The sequence below is a fragment of the Oncorhynchus mykiss genome, chromosome 8 (genome assembly GCF_057628025.1).
Source record: "Oncorhynchus mykiss isolate SJ-2025 chromosome 8, ASM5762802v1, whole genome shotgun sequence".
NCBI lineage: Eukaryota > Metazoa > Chordata > Actinopteri > Salmoniformes > Salmonidae > Oncorhynchus > Oncorhynchus mykiss.
Genome location: NC_143029.1, coordinates 23,539,692 through 23,558,815, shown reverse-complemented (window position 1 = coordinate 23,558,815; position 19,124 = coordinate 23,539,692). Strand labels below are relative to the sequence as shown.

Sequence of the window (19,124 nt, the reverse complement as noted above, 5' to 3'; positions counted from 1 at the left end):
AACCTCTTGAGATATGAAAACATGTTTTTTATTAAGTTGAACATGTGCTCTTTATGACAGAATGTTACAATTAGGAGCAATAAAAAGTGTTTTTTCCCCCCACGAAGTTACACTACTCAAAAGACACATAATTGGTGGAACGACCCTGTGGTTGTGTGACTGACTGATTGTGACTGCCCTGGAGTGATTGAATGTGTAGACAGTCTAATTGTGGTTGGAGGTCAATGGAGTAATTGTTCCTCGGGAAATTTGAGAATGTCCTCCTAAGCCCAAAGCTGCCATTTACTAAATCACCCAATAATAATTTATCACAGGTGGTTGTCATGATCTGAGTGAAATGGAGGGAGTCATCAAGCTACTCTAATTGCAAGGAGTTGATCATCCACAAAATCTTCAAGAGATGATCCAGTTTTTTCTTGACTTAGTGAGTTTAAACACAACACATCCAACACATCCTCCACTTGAAGTTAACGTTCTGTTAGACATTTTACTAGACGGCATTTGGGATTTTATAGATTTGATCGAAAACATTCAACAAAGAAGGAGAGAAAGACAAAAACATCTTCCCAAAAATCTGTCTTGTATAAAACAATTCCTGAAATGATGAGAAATGACGGTGAAGTCCCCTGAGCCAGTAGAAACTGTAGATGTCACAACACCAAGGGATCACACCTATGTGTCACAACATAAAACTGTCCCTTACCCATACCTTAAAAATAAATGAAACGTTTCTTTCTGCCTCTCCTTTGATCAAAACATAACAGTAATCTAAGCCCTTTACTTAAGGGTAAATGTATTTTTTACATTCTGCATGCACTGTTGAGATATCCCTGCAGAGCTAACCCTGGGAGCCTAAGTGAGTGAGTGGCCATATGTACTGACAGTCGATGAAATACTGTTCATTAAATCCCTTCCGCAGCCTTTGGGGAAGAAAAGTTGGGCTGAAAAGTCTCGGATGTGTTTTTGCTCCCTCTCCCCTTTCATCCACTCCCACCTCATTTCACCTCAAGTATCTAATTGCTGTAGCCAGGGGCACACTGAGCAAAGATGTTGTTTTGTGTTTCGTCAAGCCTTTAATTATCTCTCCTGAATGTAAAGCTAAGCCTAATCTCAACTAATGAGAAGTCTAAAACTCTGCTAAATGGGAGTGAGGGTGGGAAGAAATAGCCCCTGTGGTGTGACTCAGAATACAACAGTATACACCTACTGTGATCATGTTACAGGCCCCATTGAAGAGTGCTCAAGGAAACTTTCACGCAGAGGGTCTCTAAGGATTAGGTTACTCACCAGGGTCATCTTCACAGTTTCTATAGATCACACACAACCCCCAACAATGATATTAGGCTTTGATAGGATCAAAATGCGATGTACAAAAGAAATAAACAATCTAACACACAAAAAGTGTGGAATATGTGAGTACTGTCAACTATTTTGAAGGCAGCAAAACTTTACCCAATAACCCGGCTTAGAGCAATTATCAACATGTCTGGAACACAGATGTGTCAATTGAGATGTTTCAATTCACTCTTTGTTTTAATGAAAATGTTGGTTTACCACAAAGGGCTTCCCTTGGTTTGGCTAAAAGACATGGTGCTAGACAGCTTCGATGTATGAAGTTGAGGGGTTTCCTCCCAAATACTTCCCCCCCCCCCCCTAGCTCTATGGACTTTGTTCTTTAGACCTTTCTATGCCAAACATAGCCTCCAAATCCACTGCCTGCTGGGAGTCTGACAACCCATCATTCCCCAGTTACCTTCCCACTAAAACATCTGCTTCCCTAGTTCTCTAGTTCTGAACTCATAGCAGGGCTCTAATCTAGTCCCACCTGGCTTGGACTGTGACAACATCTTCAGCACACCTTTTGGTCAGTGGGAGAACACTTTACAGGACCAGAACTCTCTTCTCACAAGGTAGCTCTTTCCTGCTGCATGTTATCAGTGACTGGCAGGCATGTAGCACATGGCAGATGTACAACACACACACACACACACACACACACACACACACACACACACACACACACACACACAGACACACACACACACATGTAAGGCTGTTGTACATGTGTGGGACTCTGTGGGGGTAGCCCTGGGAGAGAAGAGGCATCAATAGTGACAGAGACAGAGTCTGGGAAGGAGGAGGGAGGGTGTGGTGGTGCTTGAGGTGTCTGAGGTACTGCTGCTTAAGACCAGACCAGAGCCTGGGACTGACTCCAGAGCTTCTCTGAGCTCCACTTCTTACTGATCCCTGCTTCTGGATCGATCTGCCTGTTGTGTGTCTCAAGGAGAAATTGTCACTATCTTTTTTGAATTTGGAACTGTTTGTACTCATTGGAACAAAATAATGGATCTCACCACTTTTTACTTCCTGACCACTACTTTGGTTTTGATACTGGAACATGAAGGTAAAGACTTTCTCCTGATATTACAGATGTTTACATTATTATTGAGCGCTTTTTGTTTCAATTGGAATAAAGTGTTTTTTACTATCATGTGGGGTGTAATTGTTGCACCTAAGCTGTGGTTTAATAGAGACAACATGTAGTAGGTAAGTGAGCCCTCATGTTGGCCATGCCTGTGAGCAGATGCCTGTCTGCTTTTACTGTCTGCTTTTACTGTCTGCTTTTACTGTCTGCTTTTACTGTCTGCTTTTACTGTCTGCTTTTATCTGTTGTTCAAAAGCTGCTTCAATTGGATTTATTGTGTCTACGGGGAACTGTGCAGCCTGTTTTAAATTATTTTGACAACTGTTGCCCACATCCCCTGCTCAAGAGTTACAATATTCTGTGTGAGTTTGCATAAGCATAACTAACCTCTGATGTGATCTTTGCTGCTGATGCAATGTTGTGAACTGATATCCTTTTTGTGCTCATGTCGAATGAGGACAGTGTTATGTAGTACACGTTTCAAAACAAAGGGAAAAATTCCATCTGAACTCAAACGATAAAACATACCTGTACTGTACAACTTTGGATGATGTCATATGTACAGGTAAAGGGAAATGGATAGGAGAAATGTGCAGATGCGGTCCAACCAAAGTTCTTATCTATGCTTGAGACTGATTGACCATAGGATTTATGTGCGAGCTAATCTAAACCACAGTGTTCTGATTAAATACCCAACTGGGCACTTCAACTACCATATATTCATCAGAGGGAAAAGTCCCAAAGCACCTACAGACTCCTTGATCGAAGAAGGAGAAAACTGAAAGTCTTATGTTAGGACACAAACAAAAGTAAAAAGGTAACTATCTAGAGATAAGTCCTCTCTACAGATACTGTACCTTGAGATACAGCAGGTCAGATCTCTAGATCAGACGATAGAATGCAACAGGTGTTCACAGTGGGTTTTTGTTATATCATGCAGCACTTTTGAGGAATTTCAACAACGCCTTTAGCATGTTCAAAAGAGTATACTGCTCTTTTGGTCTGAATATTTCTGCATTATGTGCTGCTGTCCATGTGTGCTGCACATTCCCTTAGGAATCACAGAACAGAAGTTAGTTCTATACCCGGGCTCTCCAGGCAACCCCCCCCCCCCTCACTCCCGTAGAAGGCTTTAGCCGGAGGAAACAGGGATTCAGCTATGGTGGTGGACTAACATTCCACAGCACCCCCATGATCTGAACCAGGAAAGACATTCACCATAAATGTCGATCCAAGTCACTTGAATAGACAGCTTGTAGATAATATGTCAATTTCAAGACTTTATGAAGGGGGGGAAAAAGTCCTCTCTCATTTTATTAGATGAGTCGGGGAATCCAGGAGCATTGGTTAACATGGGTCCTTATTATTAGACAGATACTTCTGAAAACGATTTCCTGTGTCATGGTTGACTAGGCACTGTTAAAGTACACTCTTTGGTTTATTGTTTCTTATACATGATAATAATGGATTAACATTGGTTAGTTCAGCAATCTCTGGAATCCATAAACCCTGTTATACACAGCACCACTGTTGCTTGTGCCACCCAAAAAGAAGACCATGTGTATATACAGGATTACCAGGGATAGAATCTGTGGTAGGTTATCCTGTTATATCCAGAACTAATCTTGTAAAAGCACAGGGCCAGGGGCTCTGACAATATTGCCTCAAAATTCTGCCAGAGATGGTTTTTGGACTAAATGGTATGGATTAAATAGTAATCTCATGGACGTATTTGGCAATCAACTCCTGAACCTCTAAAGCAGTGAACGCTCACTTCTCCAAACAGGTCGCTAAATTAAATTTTGCTTGGCAATCACATGGCATCTCAGGAGGCACACAAGGCTTGTAAGCGTAACATTTCCATGCTAAGTGCCAATACAATACAATCCATGGGCCGGGCGTCTGTTCGACGCCGAGGAGTCTAAAGTAACAAATCCACTATAAAAAAAAAACAGTTTCCTGATCAGGAGATGATTTACCTCAGCTATTTACGCCAATCAAATCTAATTTACGTAAACCCCTGAACACCTGTAGGATCAGACTCTCTATTAGGGGATTTTCAAGGAGACTTGTTTATGAAGAGCTGAGAGCACTGTTTGGGTGTACAAGGGAAATCTGTTTTCATTCAAGTGATAAAAAGCCAGAGGCAGGCCCAGCTATTGGAAGCTGCGCTCGTGGCTTGCACCAGCAGACTCCTGAATGCACTAGAGGAACTTGTGCAGGGTACAATGTGGTTCGCCACTGACTCATTGGGGTGAACCCAAATCCACATGGCATTTGGGATTCTCCACCACTTTAGTTTTATAACACATTTATTGAACTACAGTCCTTTACAGGGTGTAACAGTTTGATACAATTGACATAAGAAAATGCAAAGCTGTGAGAAATATATTAGGGTTAGATGTGGAAAAAATAATAGCCAGACAGTGTTACTAGGTAGACAGTGTCACTATCAGGGTAGACTGTGCCACTATCATGGTAGACAGTGAAACTATCAGGGTAGACAGTGCCACTATCAGGTAGACAGTGCCACTGACAGGGTAGACAGTACCACTATCAGGGTAGACAGTACCACTATCAGGGTAGACAGTACCACTATCAGGGTAGACAGTGCCACCATCAGGGTAGACAGTACGAATATAAGGGTAGAAAGTGCCACTATGAGGGTAGAAAGTCCCACTATCAGGGTAGAAAGTGTTACTTTCAGGGTAGACAGTAGCTCTATCAGGGTAGAAGTGCCACTATCAGGGTAAACAGTAGCTCTATCAGGGTAGAAGTGCCACTCTCAGGGTATACAGTACCACTATCAGGGTAGAATGTGCTCCTATCAGGGTAGACAGTAGCTCTATCAGGGTAGACAGTGCCACTATCAGGGTAGACAGTAGCTCTATCAGGGTAGACAGTAACACTATCAGGGTAGACAGTAGCTCTATCAGGGTAGACAGTAGCTCTATCTGGGTAGACAGTGCCACTATCAGGGTAGACAGTCGCAGTATCAGAAAAAAAAATCCCCTGTATCTATTAGAGCGCACATAGAGTGGCAACATAATCTAGACTTAATTTAGACTTCAGAGAGTACTACTGTGTCTGAATGACATCAAATTAATAACCAGTGATAATCAGTATCTTTCGGAGGGCTGGATGAAAGCTATCGAATTAATTAATGAATGAATGTGTCATTTTTTGGTGTCAAGTTGGCAACCCATGAATTCACACACAAACAAGCAGTACAATAATTCACAGTGATAATTAGCCTTCCGCTGTTTTCTGCAGTGTGCATCCCATAAAGAAAAATAAGAAAAAATACAAATACAAATTAAATATCTGTTGCAAGTGCTGAGATGGGCTATAGACAGAGAGATGGGCTATAGACAGAGAGATGGGCTATAGACAGTGAGATGGGCTATAGACAGAGAGATGGGCTATAGACAGAGAGATGGGCTATAGACAGAGAGATGGGCTATAGACAGAGAGATGGCCTATAGACAGAGAGATGGGCTATAGACAGAGAGATGGGCTATAGACAGAGAGATGGGCTATAGACAGTGAGATGGGCTATAGACAGAGAGATGGGCTATAGACAGAGAGATGGGCTATAGACAGAGAGATGGGCTATAGACAGAGAGATGGGCTATAGACAGAGAGATGGGCTATAGACAGAGAGATGGGCTATAGACAGTGAGATGGGCTATAGACAGTGAGATGGGCTATAGACAGTGAGATGGGCTATAGACAGTGAGATGGGCTATAGACAGAGAGATGGGCTATAGACAGAGAGATGGGCTATAGACAGTGAGATGGGCTATAGACAGAGAGATGGGCTATAGACAGAGAGATGGGCTATAGACAGAGAGATGGGCTATAGACAGTGAGATGGGCTATAGACAGTGAGATGGGCTATAGACAGAGAGATGGGCTATAGACAGAGAGATGGGCTATAGACAGAGAGATGGGTTATAGACAGTGAGATGGGTTATAGACAGTGAGATGGGCTATAGACAGTGAGATGGGTTATAGACAGTGAGATGGGCTATAGACAGTGAGATGGGTTATAGACAGTGAGATGGGCTATAGACAGTGAGATGGGTTATAGACAGTGAGATGGGCTATAGACAGTGAGATGGGTTATAGACAGTGAGATGGGCTATAGACAGAGAGATGGGCTATAGACAGAGAGATGGGCTATAGACAGAGAGATGGGTTATAGACAGAGAGATGGGCTATAGACAGTGAGATGGGCTATAGACAGTGAGATGGGCTATAGACAGAGAGATGGGCTATAGACAGAGAGATGGGCTATAGACAGTGAGATGGGCTATAGACAGTGAGATGGGTTATAGACAGTGAGATGGGCTATAGACAGTGAGATGGGCTATAGACAGTGAGATGGGCTATAGACAGAGAGATGGGCTATAGACAGTGAGATGGGCTATAGACAGAGAGATGGGCTATAGACAGAGAGATGGGCTATAGACAGAGAGATGGGCTATAGACAGTGAGATGGGCTATAGACAGTGAGATGGGCTATAGACAGAGAGATGGGCTATAGACAGAGAGATGGGCTATAGACAGAGAGATGGGCTATAGACAGAGAGATGGGCTATAGACAGTGAGATGGGCTATAGACAGAGAGATGGGCTATAGACAGAGAGATGGGCTATAGACAGTGAGATGGGCTATAGACAGAGAGATGGGCTATAGACAGAGAGATGGGCTATAGACAGAGAGATGGGCTATAGACAGAGAGATGGGCTATAGACAGTGAGATGGGCTATAGACAGAGAGATGGGCTATAGACAGAGAGATGGGCTATAGACAGTGAGATGGGCTATAGACAGAGAGATGGGCTATAGACAGAGAGATGGGCTATAGACAGAGAGATGGGCTATAGACAGTGAGATGGGCTATAGACAGTGAGATGGGCTATAGACAGAGAGATGGGCTATAGACAGAGAGATGGGCTATAGACAGAGAGATGGGCTATAGACAGTGAGATGGGCTATAGACAGAGAGATGGGCTATAGACAGAGAGATGGGCTATAGACAGAGAGATGGGTTATAGACAGAGAGATGGGCTATAGACAGAGAGATGGGCTATAGACAGAGAGATGGGCTATAGACAGAGAGATGGGTTATAGACAGAGAGATGGGCTATAGACAGTGAGATGGGCTATAGACAGAGAGATGGGCTATAGACAGAGAGATGGGCTATAGACAGAGAGATGGGTTATAGACAGAGAGATGGGCTATAGACAGTGAGATGGGCTATAGACAGTGAGATGGGCTATAGACAGTGAGATGGGCTATAGACAGAGAGATGGGCTATAGACAGAGAGATGGGTTATAGACAGAGAGATGGGCTATAGACAGTGAGATGGGCTATAGACAGTGAGATGGGCTATAGACAGAGAGATGGGCTATAGACAGAGAGATGGGCTATAGACAGAGAGATGGGTTATAGACAGAGAGATGGGCTATAGACAGAGAGATGGGCTATAGACAGAGAGATGGGCTATAGACAGTGAGATGGGCTATAGACAGTGAGATGGGCTATAGACAGTGAGATGGGCTATAGACAGTGAGATGGGCTATAGACAGAGAGATGGGTTATAGACAGTGAGATGGGCTATAGACAGTGAGATGGGCTATAGACAGAGAGATGGGCTATAGACAGAGAGATGGGCTATAGACAGAGAGATGGGCTATAGACAGTGAGTTGGGCTATAGACAGTGAGATGGGCTATAGACAGTGAGATGGGCTATAGACAGTGAGATGGGCTATAGACAGAGAGATGGGCTATAGACAGAGAGATGGGCTATAGACAGTGAGATGGGCTATAGACAGAGAGATGGGCTATAGACAGAGAGATGGGCTAAAGACAGTGAGATGGGCTATAGACAGAGAGATGGGTTATAGACAGTGAGATGGGCTATAGACAGTGAGATGGGCTATAGACAGTGAGATGGGCTATAGACAGTGAGATGGGCTATAGACAGAGAGATGGGCTATAGACAGAGAGATGGGCTATAGACAGAGAGATGGGTTATAGACAGTGAGATGGGCTATAGACAGAGAGATGGGCTATAGACAGAGAGATGGGTTATAGACAGTGAGATGGGCTATAGACAGAGAGATGGGCTATAGACAGTGAGATGGGCTATAGACAGAGAGATGGGCTATAGACAGAGAGATGGGCTATAGACAGTGAGATGGGCTATAGACAGTGAGATGGGCTGTAGACAGTGAGATGGGCTATAGACAGTGAGATGGGCTATAGACAGTGAGATGGGCTATAGACAGTGAGATGGGTTATAGACAGAGAGATGGGATATAGACAGTGAGATGGGCTATAGACAGAGAGATGGGCTATAGACAGTGAGATGGGCTATAGACAGTGAGATGGGCTATAGACAGAGAGATGGGCTATAGACAGTGAGATGGGCTATAGACAGTGAGATGGGCTATAGACAGAGAGATGGGCTATAGACAGTGAGATGGGTTATAGACAGAGAGATGGGATATAGACAGTGAGATGGGCTATAGACAGAGAGATGGGCTATAGACAGAGAGATGGGCTATAGACAGAGAGATGGGCTATAGACAGAGAGATGGGTTATAGACAGTGAGATGGGCTATAGACAGAGAGATGGGCTATAGACAGTGAGATGGGCTATAGACAGAGAGATAGGCTATAGACAGAGAGATGGGCTATAGACAGTGAGATGGGTTATAGACAGAGAGATGGGCTATAGACAGTGAGATGGGCTATAGACAGTGAGATGGGCTATAGACAGAGAGATGGGCTATAGACAGTGAGATGGGTTATAGACAGAGAGATGGGATATAGACAGTGAGATGGGCTATAGACAGAGAGATGGGCTATAGACAGAGAGATGGGCTATAGACAGTGAGATGGGTTATAGACAGTGAGATGGGCTATAGACAGTGAGATGGGTTATAGACAGAGAGATGGGATATAGACAGTGAGATGGGCTATAGACAGAGAGATGGGCTATAGACAGTGAGATGGGCTATAGACAGTGAGATGGGCTATAGACAGAGAGATGGGATATAGACAGTGAGATGGGCTATAGACAGTGAGATGGGCTATAGACAGTGAGATGGGCTATAGACAGAGAGATGGGCTATAGACAGTGAGATGGGCTATAGACAGTGAGATGGGCTATATACAGTGAGATGGGCTATAGACAGTGAGATGGGCTATAGACAGAGAGATGGGCTATAGACAGAGAGATGGGCTATAGACAGTGAGATGGGCTATAGACAGTGAGATGGGCTATAGACAGTGAGATGGGCTATAGACAGTGAGATGGGCTATAGACAGTGAGATGGGCTATAGACAGTGAGATGGGCTATAGACAGAGAGATGGGATATAGACAGTGAGATGGGCTATAGACAGTGAGATGGGCTATAGACAGTGAGATGGGCTATAGACAGAGAGATGGGCTATAGACAGTGAGATGGGCTATAGACAGTGAGATGGGCTGTAGACAGTGAGATGGGCTATAGACAGTGAGATGGGCTATAGACAGTGAGATGGGCTATAGACAGTGAGATGGGTTATAGACAGAGAGATGGGATATAGACAGTGAGATGGGCTATAGACAGAGAGATGGGCTATAGACAGTGAGATGGGCTATAGACAGTGAGATGGGCTATAGACAGAGAGATGGGCTATAGACAGTGAGATGGGCTATAGACAGTGAGATGGGCTATAGACAGAGAGATGGGCTATAGACAGTGAGATGGGTTATAGACAGAGAGATGGGATATAGACAGTGAGATGGGCTATAGACAGAGAGATGGGCTATAGACAGAGAGATGGGCTATAGACAGAGAGATGGGCTATAGACAGAGAGATGGGTTATAGACAGTGAGATGGGCTATAGACAGAGAGATGGGCTATAGACAGTGAGATGGGCTATAGACAGAGAGATAGGCTATAGACAGAGAGATGGGCTATAGACAGTGAGATGGGTTATAGACAGAGAGATGGGCTATAGACAGTGAGATGGGCTATAGACAGTGAGATGGGCTATAGACAGAGAGATGGGCTATAGACAGTGAGATGGGTTATAGACAGAGAGATGGGATATAGACAGTGAGATGGGCTATAGACAGAGAGATGGGCTATAGACAGAGAGATGGGCTATAGACAGTGAGATGGGTTATAGACAGTGAGATGGGCTATAGACAGTGAGATGGGTTATAGACAGAGAGATGGGATATAGACAGTGAGATGGGCTATAGACAGAGAGATGGGCTATAGACAGTGAGATGGGCTATAGACAGTGAGATGGGCTATAGACAGAGAGATGGGATATAGACAGTGAGATGGGCTATAGACAGTGAGATGGGCTATAGACAGTGAGATGGGCTATAGACAGAGAGATGGGCTATAGACAGTGAGATGGGCTATAGACAGTGAGATGGGCTATATACAGTGAGATGGGCTATAGACAGTGAGATGGGCTATAGACAGAGAGATGGGCTATAGACAGAGAGATGGGCTATAGACAGTGAGATGGGCTATAGACAGTGAGATGGGCTATAGACAGTGAGATGGGCTATAGACAGTGAGATGGGCTATAGACAGTGAGATGGGCTATAGACAGTGAGATGGGCTATAGACAGAGAGATGGGATATAGACAGTGAGATGGGCTATAGACAGTGAGATGGGCTATAGACAGTGAGATGGGCTATAGACAGAGAGATGGGCTATAGACAGAGAGATGGGCTATAGACAGTGAGATGGGCTATAGACAGTGAGATGGGCTATAGACAGAGAGATGGGCTATAGACAGAGAGATGGGCTATAGACAGAGAGATGGGCTATAGACAGAGAGATGGGCTATAGACAGTGAGATGGGCTATAGACAGTGAGATGGGCTATAGACAGTGAGATGGGCTATAGACAGAGAGATGGGCTATAGACAGTGAGATGGGCTATAGACAGAGAGATGGGCTATAGACAGAGAGATGGGCTATAGACAGAGAGATGGGCTATAGACAGAGAGATGGGCTATAGACAGAGAGATGGGCTATAGACAGTGAGATGGGCTATAGACAGAGAGATGGGCTATAGACAGTGAGATGGGCTATAGACAGAGAGATGGGCTATAGACAGTGAGATGGGCTATAGACAGAGAGATGGGCTATAGACAGTGAGATGGGCTATAGACAGAGAGATGGGCTATAGACAGTGAGATGGGCTATAGACAGAGAGATGGGCTATAGACAGAGAGATGGGCTATAGACAGTGAGATGGGCTATAGACAGAGAGATGGGCTATAGACAGTGAGATGGGCTATAGACAGAGAGATGGGCTATAGACAGAGAGATGGGCTATAGACAGAGAGATGGGCTATAGACAGAGAGATGGGCTATAGACAGTGAGATGGGCTATAGACAGAGAGATGGGCTATAGACAGAGAGATGGGCTATAGACAGTGAGATGGGCTATAGACAGTGAGATGGGCTATAGACAGAGAGATGGGCTATAGACAGAGAGATGGGCTATAGACAGTGAGATGGGCTATAGACAGAGAGATGGGCTATAGACAGAGAGATGGGCTATAGACAGAGAGATGGGTTATAGACAGTGAGATGGGCTATAGACAGAGAGATGGGTTATAGACAGTGAGATGGGCTATAGACAGAGAGATGGGTTATAGACAGTGAGATGGGCTATAGACAGTGAGATGGGCTATAGACAGAGAGATGGGCTATAGACAGAGAGATGGGCTATAGACAGAGAGATGGGCTATAGACAGAGAGATGGGTTATAGACAGTGAGATGGGCTATAGACAGAGAGATGGGTTATAGACAGTGAGATGGGCTATAGACAGAGAGATGGGTTATAGACAGTGAGATGGGCTATAGACAGTGAGATGGGCTATAGACAGAGAGATGGGCTATAGACAGAGAGATGGGCTATAGACAGAGAGATGGGTTATAGACAGTGAGATGGGCTATAGACAGAGAGATGGGCTATAGACAGAGAGATGGGCTATAGACAGAGAGATGGGCTATAGACAGTGAGATGGGCTATAGACAGAGAGATGGGCTATAGACAGAGAGATGGGCTATAGACAGAGAGATGGGCTATAGACAGTGAGATGGGCTATAGACAGAGAGATGGGCTATAGACAGAGAGATGGGCTATAGACAGTGAGATGGGCTATAGACAGTGAGATGGGCTATAGACAGAGAGATGGGCTATAGACAGAGAGATGGGCTATAGACAGAGAGATGGGCTATAGACAGAGAGATGGGCTATAGACAGTGAGATGGGCTATAGACAGTGAGATGGGCTATAGACAGTGAGATGGGCTATAGACAGAGAGATGGGCTATAGACAGTGAGATGGGCTATAGACAGAGAGATGGGCTATAGACAGAGAGATGGGCTATAGACAGAGAGATGGGCTATAGACAGAGAGATGGGCTATAGACAGAGAGATGGGCTATAGACAGTGAGATGGGCTATAGACAGAGAGATGGGCTATAGACAGTGAGATGGGCTATAGACAGAGAGATGGGCTATAGACAGTGAGATGGGCTATAGACAGAGAGATGGGCTATAGACAGTGAGATGGGCTATAGACAGAGAGATGGGCTATAGACAGTGAGATGGGCTATAGACAGAGAGATGGGCTATAGACAGAGAGATGGGCTATAGACAGTGAGATGGGCTATAGACAGAGAGATGGGCTATAGACAGTGAGATGGGCTATAGACAGAGAGATGGGCTATAGACAGAGAGATGGGCTATAGACAGAGAGATGGGCTATAGACAGAGAGATGGGCTATAGACAGTGAGATGGGCTATAGACATAGAGATGGGCTATAGACAGAGAGATGGGCTATAGACAGTGAGATGGGCTATAGACAGTGAGATGGGCTATAGACAGAGAGATGGGCTATAGACAGAGAGATGGGCTATAGACAGTGAGATGGGCTATAGACAGAGAGATGGGCTATAGACAGAGAGATGGGCTATAGACAGAGAGATGGGCTATAGACAGTGAGATGGGCTATAGACAGAGAGATGGGCTATAGACAGAGAGATGGGCTATAGACAGAGAGATGGGCTATAGACAGAGAGATGGGCTATAGACAGAGAGATGGGCTATAGACAGTGAGATGGGCTATAGACATAGAGATGGGCTATAGACAGAGAGATGGGCTATAGACAGTGAGATGGGCTATAGACATAGAGATGGGCTATAGACAGAGAGATGGGCTATAGACAGTGAGATGGGCTATAGACAGAGAGATGGGCTATAGACAGAGAGATGGGCTATAGACAGAGAGATGGGCTATAGACAGTGAGATGGGCTATAGACAGAGAGATGGGCTATAGACAGAGAGATGGGCTATAGACAGAGAGATGGGCTATAGACAGTGAGATGGGCTATAGACAGAGAGATGGGCTATAGACAGAGAGATGGGCTATAGACAGAGAGATGGGTTATAGACAGTGAGATGGGCTATAGACAGAGAGATGGGTTATAGACAGTGAGATGGGCTATAGACAGTGAGATGGGTTATAGACAGTGAGATGGGCTATAGACAGTGAGATGGGCTATAGACAGAGAGATGGGCTATAGACAGAGAGATGGGCTATAGACAGAGAGATGGGTTATAGACAGTGAGATGGGCTATAGACAGAGAGATGGGCTATAGACAGAGAGATGGGCTATAGACAGAGAGATGGGCTATAGACAGTGAGATGGGCTATAGACAGAGAGATGGGCTATAGACAGTGAGATGGGCTATAGACAGAGAGATGGGCTATAGACAGAGAGATGGGCTATAGACAGTGAGATGGGCTATAGACAGAGAGATGGGCTATAGACAGTGAGATGGGCTATAGACAGAGAGATGGGCTATAGACAGAGAGATGGGCTATAGACAGAGAGATGGGCTATAGACAGAGAGATGGGCTATAGACAGTGAGATGGGCTATAGACAGAGAGATGGGCTATAGACAGAGAGATGGGCTATAGACAGTGAGATGGGCTATAGACAGTGAGATGGGCTATAGACAGAGAGATGGGCTATAGACAGAGAGATGGGCTATAGACAGTGAGATGGGCTATAGACAGAGAGATGGGCTATAGACAGAGAGATGGGCTATAGACAGAGAGATGGGTTATAGACAGTGAGATGGGCTATAGACAGAGAGATGGGTTATAGACAGTGAGATGGGCTATAGACAGAGAGATGGGTTATAGACAGTGAGATGGGCTATAGACAGTGAGATGGGTTATAGACAGTGAGATGGGCTATAGACAGAGAGATGGGCTATAGACAGAGAGATGGGCTATAGACAGTGAGATGGGCTATAGACAGAGAGATGGGCTATAGACAGTGAGATGGGCTATAGACAGAGAGATGGGCTATAGACAGAGAGATGGGTTATAGACAGTGAGATGGGCTATAGACAGAGAGATGGGCTATAGACAGAGAGATGGGTTATAGACAGTGAGATGGGCTATAGACAGAGAGATGGGCTATAGACAGTGAGATGGGCTATAGACAGAGAGATGGGCTATAGACAGAGAGATGGGCTATAGACAGAGAGATGGGCTATAGACAGTGAGATGGGCTATAGACAGTGAGATGGGCTATAGACAGAGAGATGGGCTATATACAGAGAGATGGGCTATAGACAGTGAGATGGGCTATAGACAGTGAGATGGGCTATAGACAGTGAGATGGGCTATAGACAGTGAGATGGGCTATAGACAGTGAGATGGGCTATAGACAGAGAGATGGGCTATAGACAGTGAGATGGGCTATAGACAGAGAGATGGGCTATAGACAGAGAGATGGGCTATAGACAGAGAGATGGGCTATAGACAGTGAGATGGGCTATAGACAGTGAGATGGGCTATAGACAGTGAGATGGGCTATAGACAGAGAGATGGGCTATAGACAGTGAGATGGGCTATAGACAGAGAGATGGGCTATAGACAGAGAGATGGGCTATAGACAGTGAGATGGGCTATAGACAGAGAGATGGGCTATAGACAGTGAGATGGGCTATAGACAGAGAGATGGGCTATAGACAGAGAGATGGGCTATAGACAGTGAGATGGGCTATAGACAGAGAGATGGGCTATAGACAGAGAGATGGGCTATAGACAGTGAGATGGGCTATAGACAGAGAGATGGGCTATAGACAGTGAGATGGGCTATAGACAGTGAGATGGGCTATAGACAGTGAGATGGGCTATAGACAGTGAGATGGGCTATAGACAGAGAGATGGGCTATAGACAGTGAGATGGGCTATAGACAGAGAGATGGGCTATAGACAGTGAGATGGGTTATAGACAGTGAGATGGGCTATAGACAGTGAGATGGGTTATAGACAGAGAGATGGGCTATAGACAGTGAGATGGGCTATAGACAGAGAGATGGGCTATAGACAGTGAGATGGGCTATAGACAGAGAGATGGGCTATAGACAGTGAGATGGGTTATAGACAGTGAGATGGGCTATAGACAGTGAGATGGGTTATAGACAGAGAGATGGGCTATAGACAGTGAGATGGGCTATAGACAGAGAGATGGGCTATAGACAGAGAGATGGGCTATAGACAGAGAGATGGGCTATAGACAGTGAGATGGGCTATAGACAGTGAGATGGGCTATAGACAGTGAGATGGGCTATAGACAGTGAGATGGGCTATAGACAGTGAGATGGGCTATAGACAGTGAGATGGGCTATAGACAGTGAGATGGGCTATAGACAGAGAGATGGGCTATAGACAGTGAGATGGGTTATAGACAGAGAGATGGGCTATAGACAGTGAGATGGGCTATAGACAGAGAGATGGGCTATAGACAGTGAGATGGGCTATAGACAGAGAGATGGGCTATAGACAGTGAGATGGGCTATAGACAGTGAGATGGGCTATAGACAGTGAGATGGGCTATAGACAGAGAGATGGGCTATAGACAGTGAGATGGGCTATAGACAGTGAGATGGGCTATAGACAGAGAGATGGGCTATAGACAGTGAGATGGGCTATAGACAGTGAGATGGGCTATAGACAGTGAGATGGGCTATAGACAGTGAGATGGGCTATAGACAGTGAGATGGGTTATAGACAGAGAGATGGGCTATAGACAGTGAGATGGGCTATAGACAGTGAGATGGGCTATAGACAGTGAGATGGGTTATAGACAGAGAGATGGTCTATAGACAGTGAGATGGGCTATAGACAGTGAGATGGGCTATAGACAGTGAGATGGGCTATAGACAGAGAGATGGGCTATAGACAGTGAGATGGGCTATAGACAGTGAGATGGGCTATAGACAGTGAGATGGGCTATAGACAGAGAGATGGGCTATAGACAGTGAGATGGGCTATAGACAGTGAGATGGGCTATAGACAGTGAGATGGGCTATAGACAGTGAGATGGGCTATAGACAGTGAGATGGGCTATAGACAGAGAGATGGGCTATAGACAGAGAGATGGGCTATAGACAGAGAGATGGGCTATAGACAGTGAGATGGGCTATAGACAGAGAGATGGGCTATAGACAGAGAGATGGGCTATAGACAGTGAGATGGGCTATAGACAGAGAGATGGGCTATAGACAGAGAGATGGGCTATAGACAGTGAGATGGGCTATAGACAGTGAGATGGGCTATAGACAGTGAGATGGGCTATAGACAGTGAGATGGGCTATAGACAGAGAGATGGGCTATAGACAGTGAGTTGGGCTATAGACAGTGAGATGGGCTATAGACAGTGAGATGGGCTATAGACAGTGAGATGGGCTATAGACAGTGAGATGGGCTATAGACAGTGAGATGGGCTATAGACAGTGAGTTGGGCTATAGACAGTGAGATGGGCTATAGACAGTGAGATGGGCTATAGACAGTGAGATGGGCTATAGACAGAGAGATGGGCTATAGACAGAGAGATGGGCTATAGACAGTGAGATGGGCTATAGACAGAGAGATGGGCTATAGACAGTGAGATGGGCTATAGACAGTGAGATGGGCTATAGACAGTGAGATGGGCTATAGACAGCGAGATGGGCTATAGACAGAGAGATGGGCTATAGACAGTGAGATGGGCTATAGACAGTGAGATGGGCTATAGACAGTGAGATGGGCTATAGACAGTGAGATGGGCTATAGACAGAGAGATGGGCTATAGACAGAGAGATGGGCTATAGACAGAGAGATGGGCTATAGACAGTGAGATGGGCTATAGACAGAGAGATGGGCTATAGACAGTGAGATGGGCTATAGACAGTGAGATGGGCTATAGACAGTGAGATGGGCTATAGACAGTGAGATGGGCTATAGACAGTGAGATGGGCTATAGACAGTGAGTTGGGCTATAGACAGTGAGATGGGCTATAGACAGAGAGATGGGCTATAGACAGTGAGATGGGCTATAGACAGAGAGATGGGCTATAGACAGAGAGATGGGCTATAGACAGAGAGATGGGCTATAGACAGAGAGATGGGCTATAGACAGTGAGATGGGCTATAGACAGTGAGATGGGCTATAGACAGTGAGATGGGCTATAGACAGTGAGTTGGGCTATAGACAGTGAGATGGGCTATAGACAGTGAGATGGGCTATAGACAGTGAGATGGGCTATAGACAGTGAGATGGGCTATAGACAGAGAGATGGGCTATAGACAGTGAGATGGGCTATAGACAGAGAGATGGGCTATAGACAGTGAGATGGGCTATAGACAGAGAGATGGGCTATAGACAGAGAGATGGGCTATAGACAGAGAGATGGGCTATAGACAGAGAGATGGGCTATAGACAGAGAGATGGGCTATAGACAGAGAGATGGGCTATAGACAGTGAGATGGGCTATAGACAGAGAGATGGGCTATAGACAGTGAGATGGGCTATAGACAGTGAGATGGGCTATAGACAGAGAGATGGGCTATAGACAGAGAGATGGGCTATAGACAGAGAGATGGGCTATAGACAGTGAGATGGGCTATAGACAGTGAGATGGGCTATAGACAGTGAGATGGGCTATAGACAGTGAGATGGGCTATAGACAGTGAGATGGGCTATAGACAGAGAGATGGGCTATAGACAGAGAGATGGGCTATAGACAGAGAGATGGGCTATAGACAGTGAGATGGGCTATAGACAGAGAGATGGGCTATAGACAGAGAGATGGGCTATAGACAGAGAGATGGGCTATAGACAGAGAGATGGGCTATAGACAGAGAGATGGGCTATAGACAGTGAGATGGGCTATAGACAGTGAGATGGGCTATAGACAGAGAGATGGGCTATAGACAGAGAGATGGGCTATAGACAGAGAGATGGGCTATAGACAGAGAGATGGGCTATAGACAGAGAGATGGGCTATAGACAGAGAGATGGGCTATAGACAGAGAGATGGGCTATAGACAGTGAGATGGGCTATAGACAGTGAGATGGGCTATAGACAGAGAGATGGGCTATAGACAGAGAGATGGGCTATAGACAGAGAGATGGGCTATAGACAGTGAGATGGGTTATAGACAGTGAGATGGGTTATAGACAGTGAGATGGGCTATAGACAGTGAGATGGGCTATAGACAGTGAGATGGGCTATAGACAGTGAGATGGGCTATAGACAGTGAGATGGGCTATAGACAGTGAGATGGGCTATAGACAGTGAGA

The 19,124-nt window shown here is 45.3% G+C and overlaps 1 protein-coding gene across 1 annotated transcript in view; it reads left to right on the top strand.

The window, feature by feature from the left end:
* The first annotated feature begins 2,110 nt into the window (after nucleotides 1–2,110).
* The window catches only part of si:ch211-202p1.5 (endothelin-1), a 28,399-nt gene continuing 11,385 nt past the window's right edge, over nucleotides 2,111–19,124 (top strand). The window contains exon 1 of the mRNA XM_021611987.3: nucleotides 2,111–2,404. Coding sequence (XP_021467662.2) covers nucleotides 2,344–2,404 — 61 coding nt within the window. The 5' untranslated portion in view covers nucleotides 2,111–2,343. The remainder of the gene's footprint in view (nucleotides 2,405–19,124) is intronic.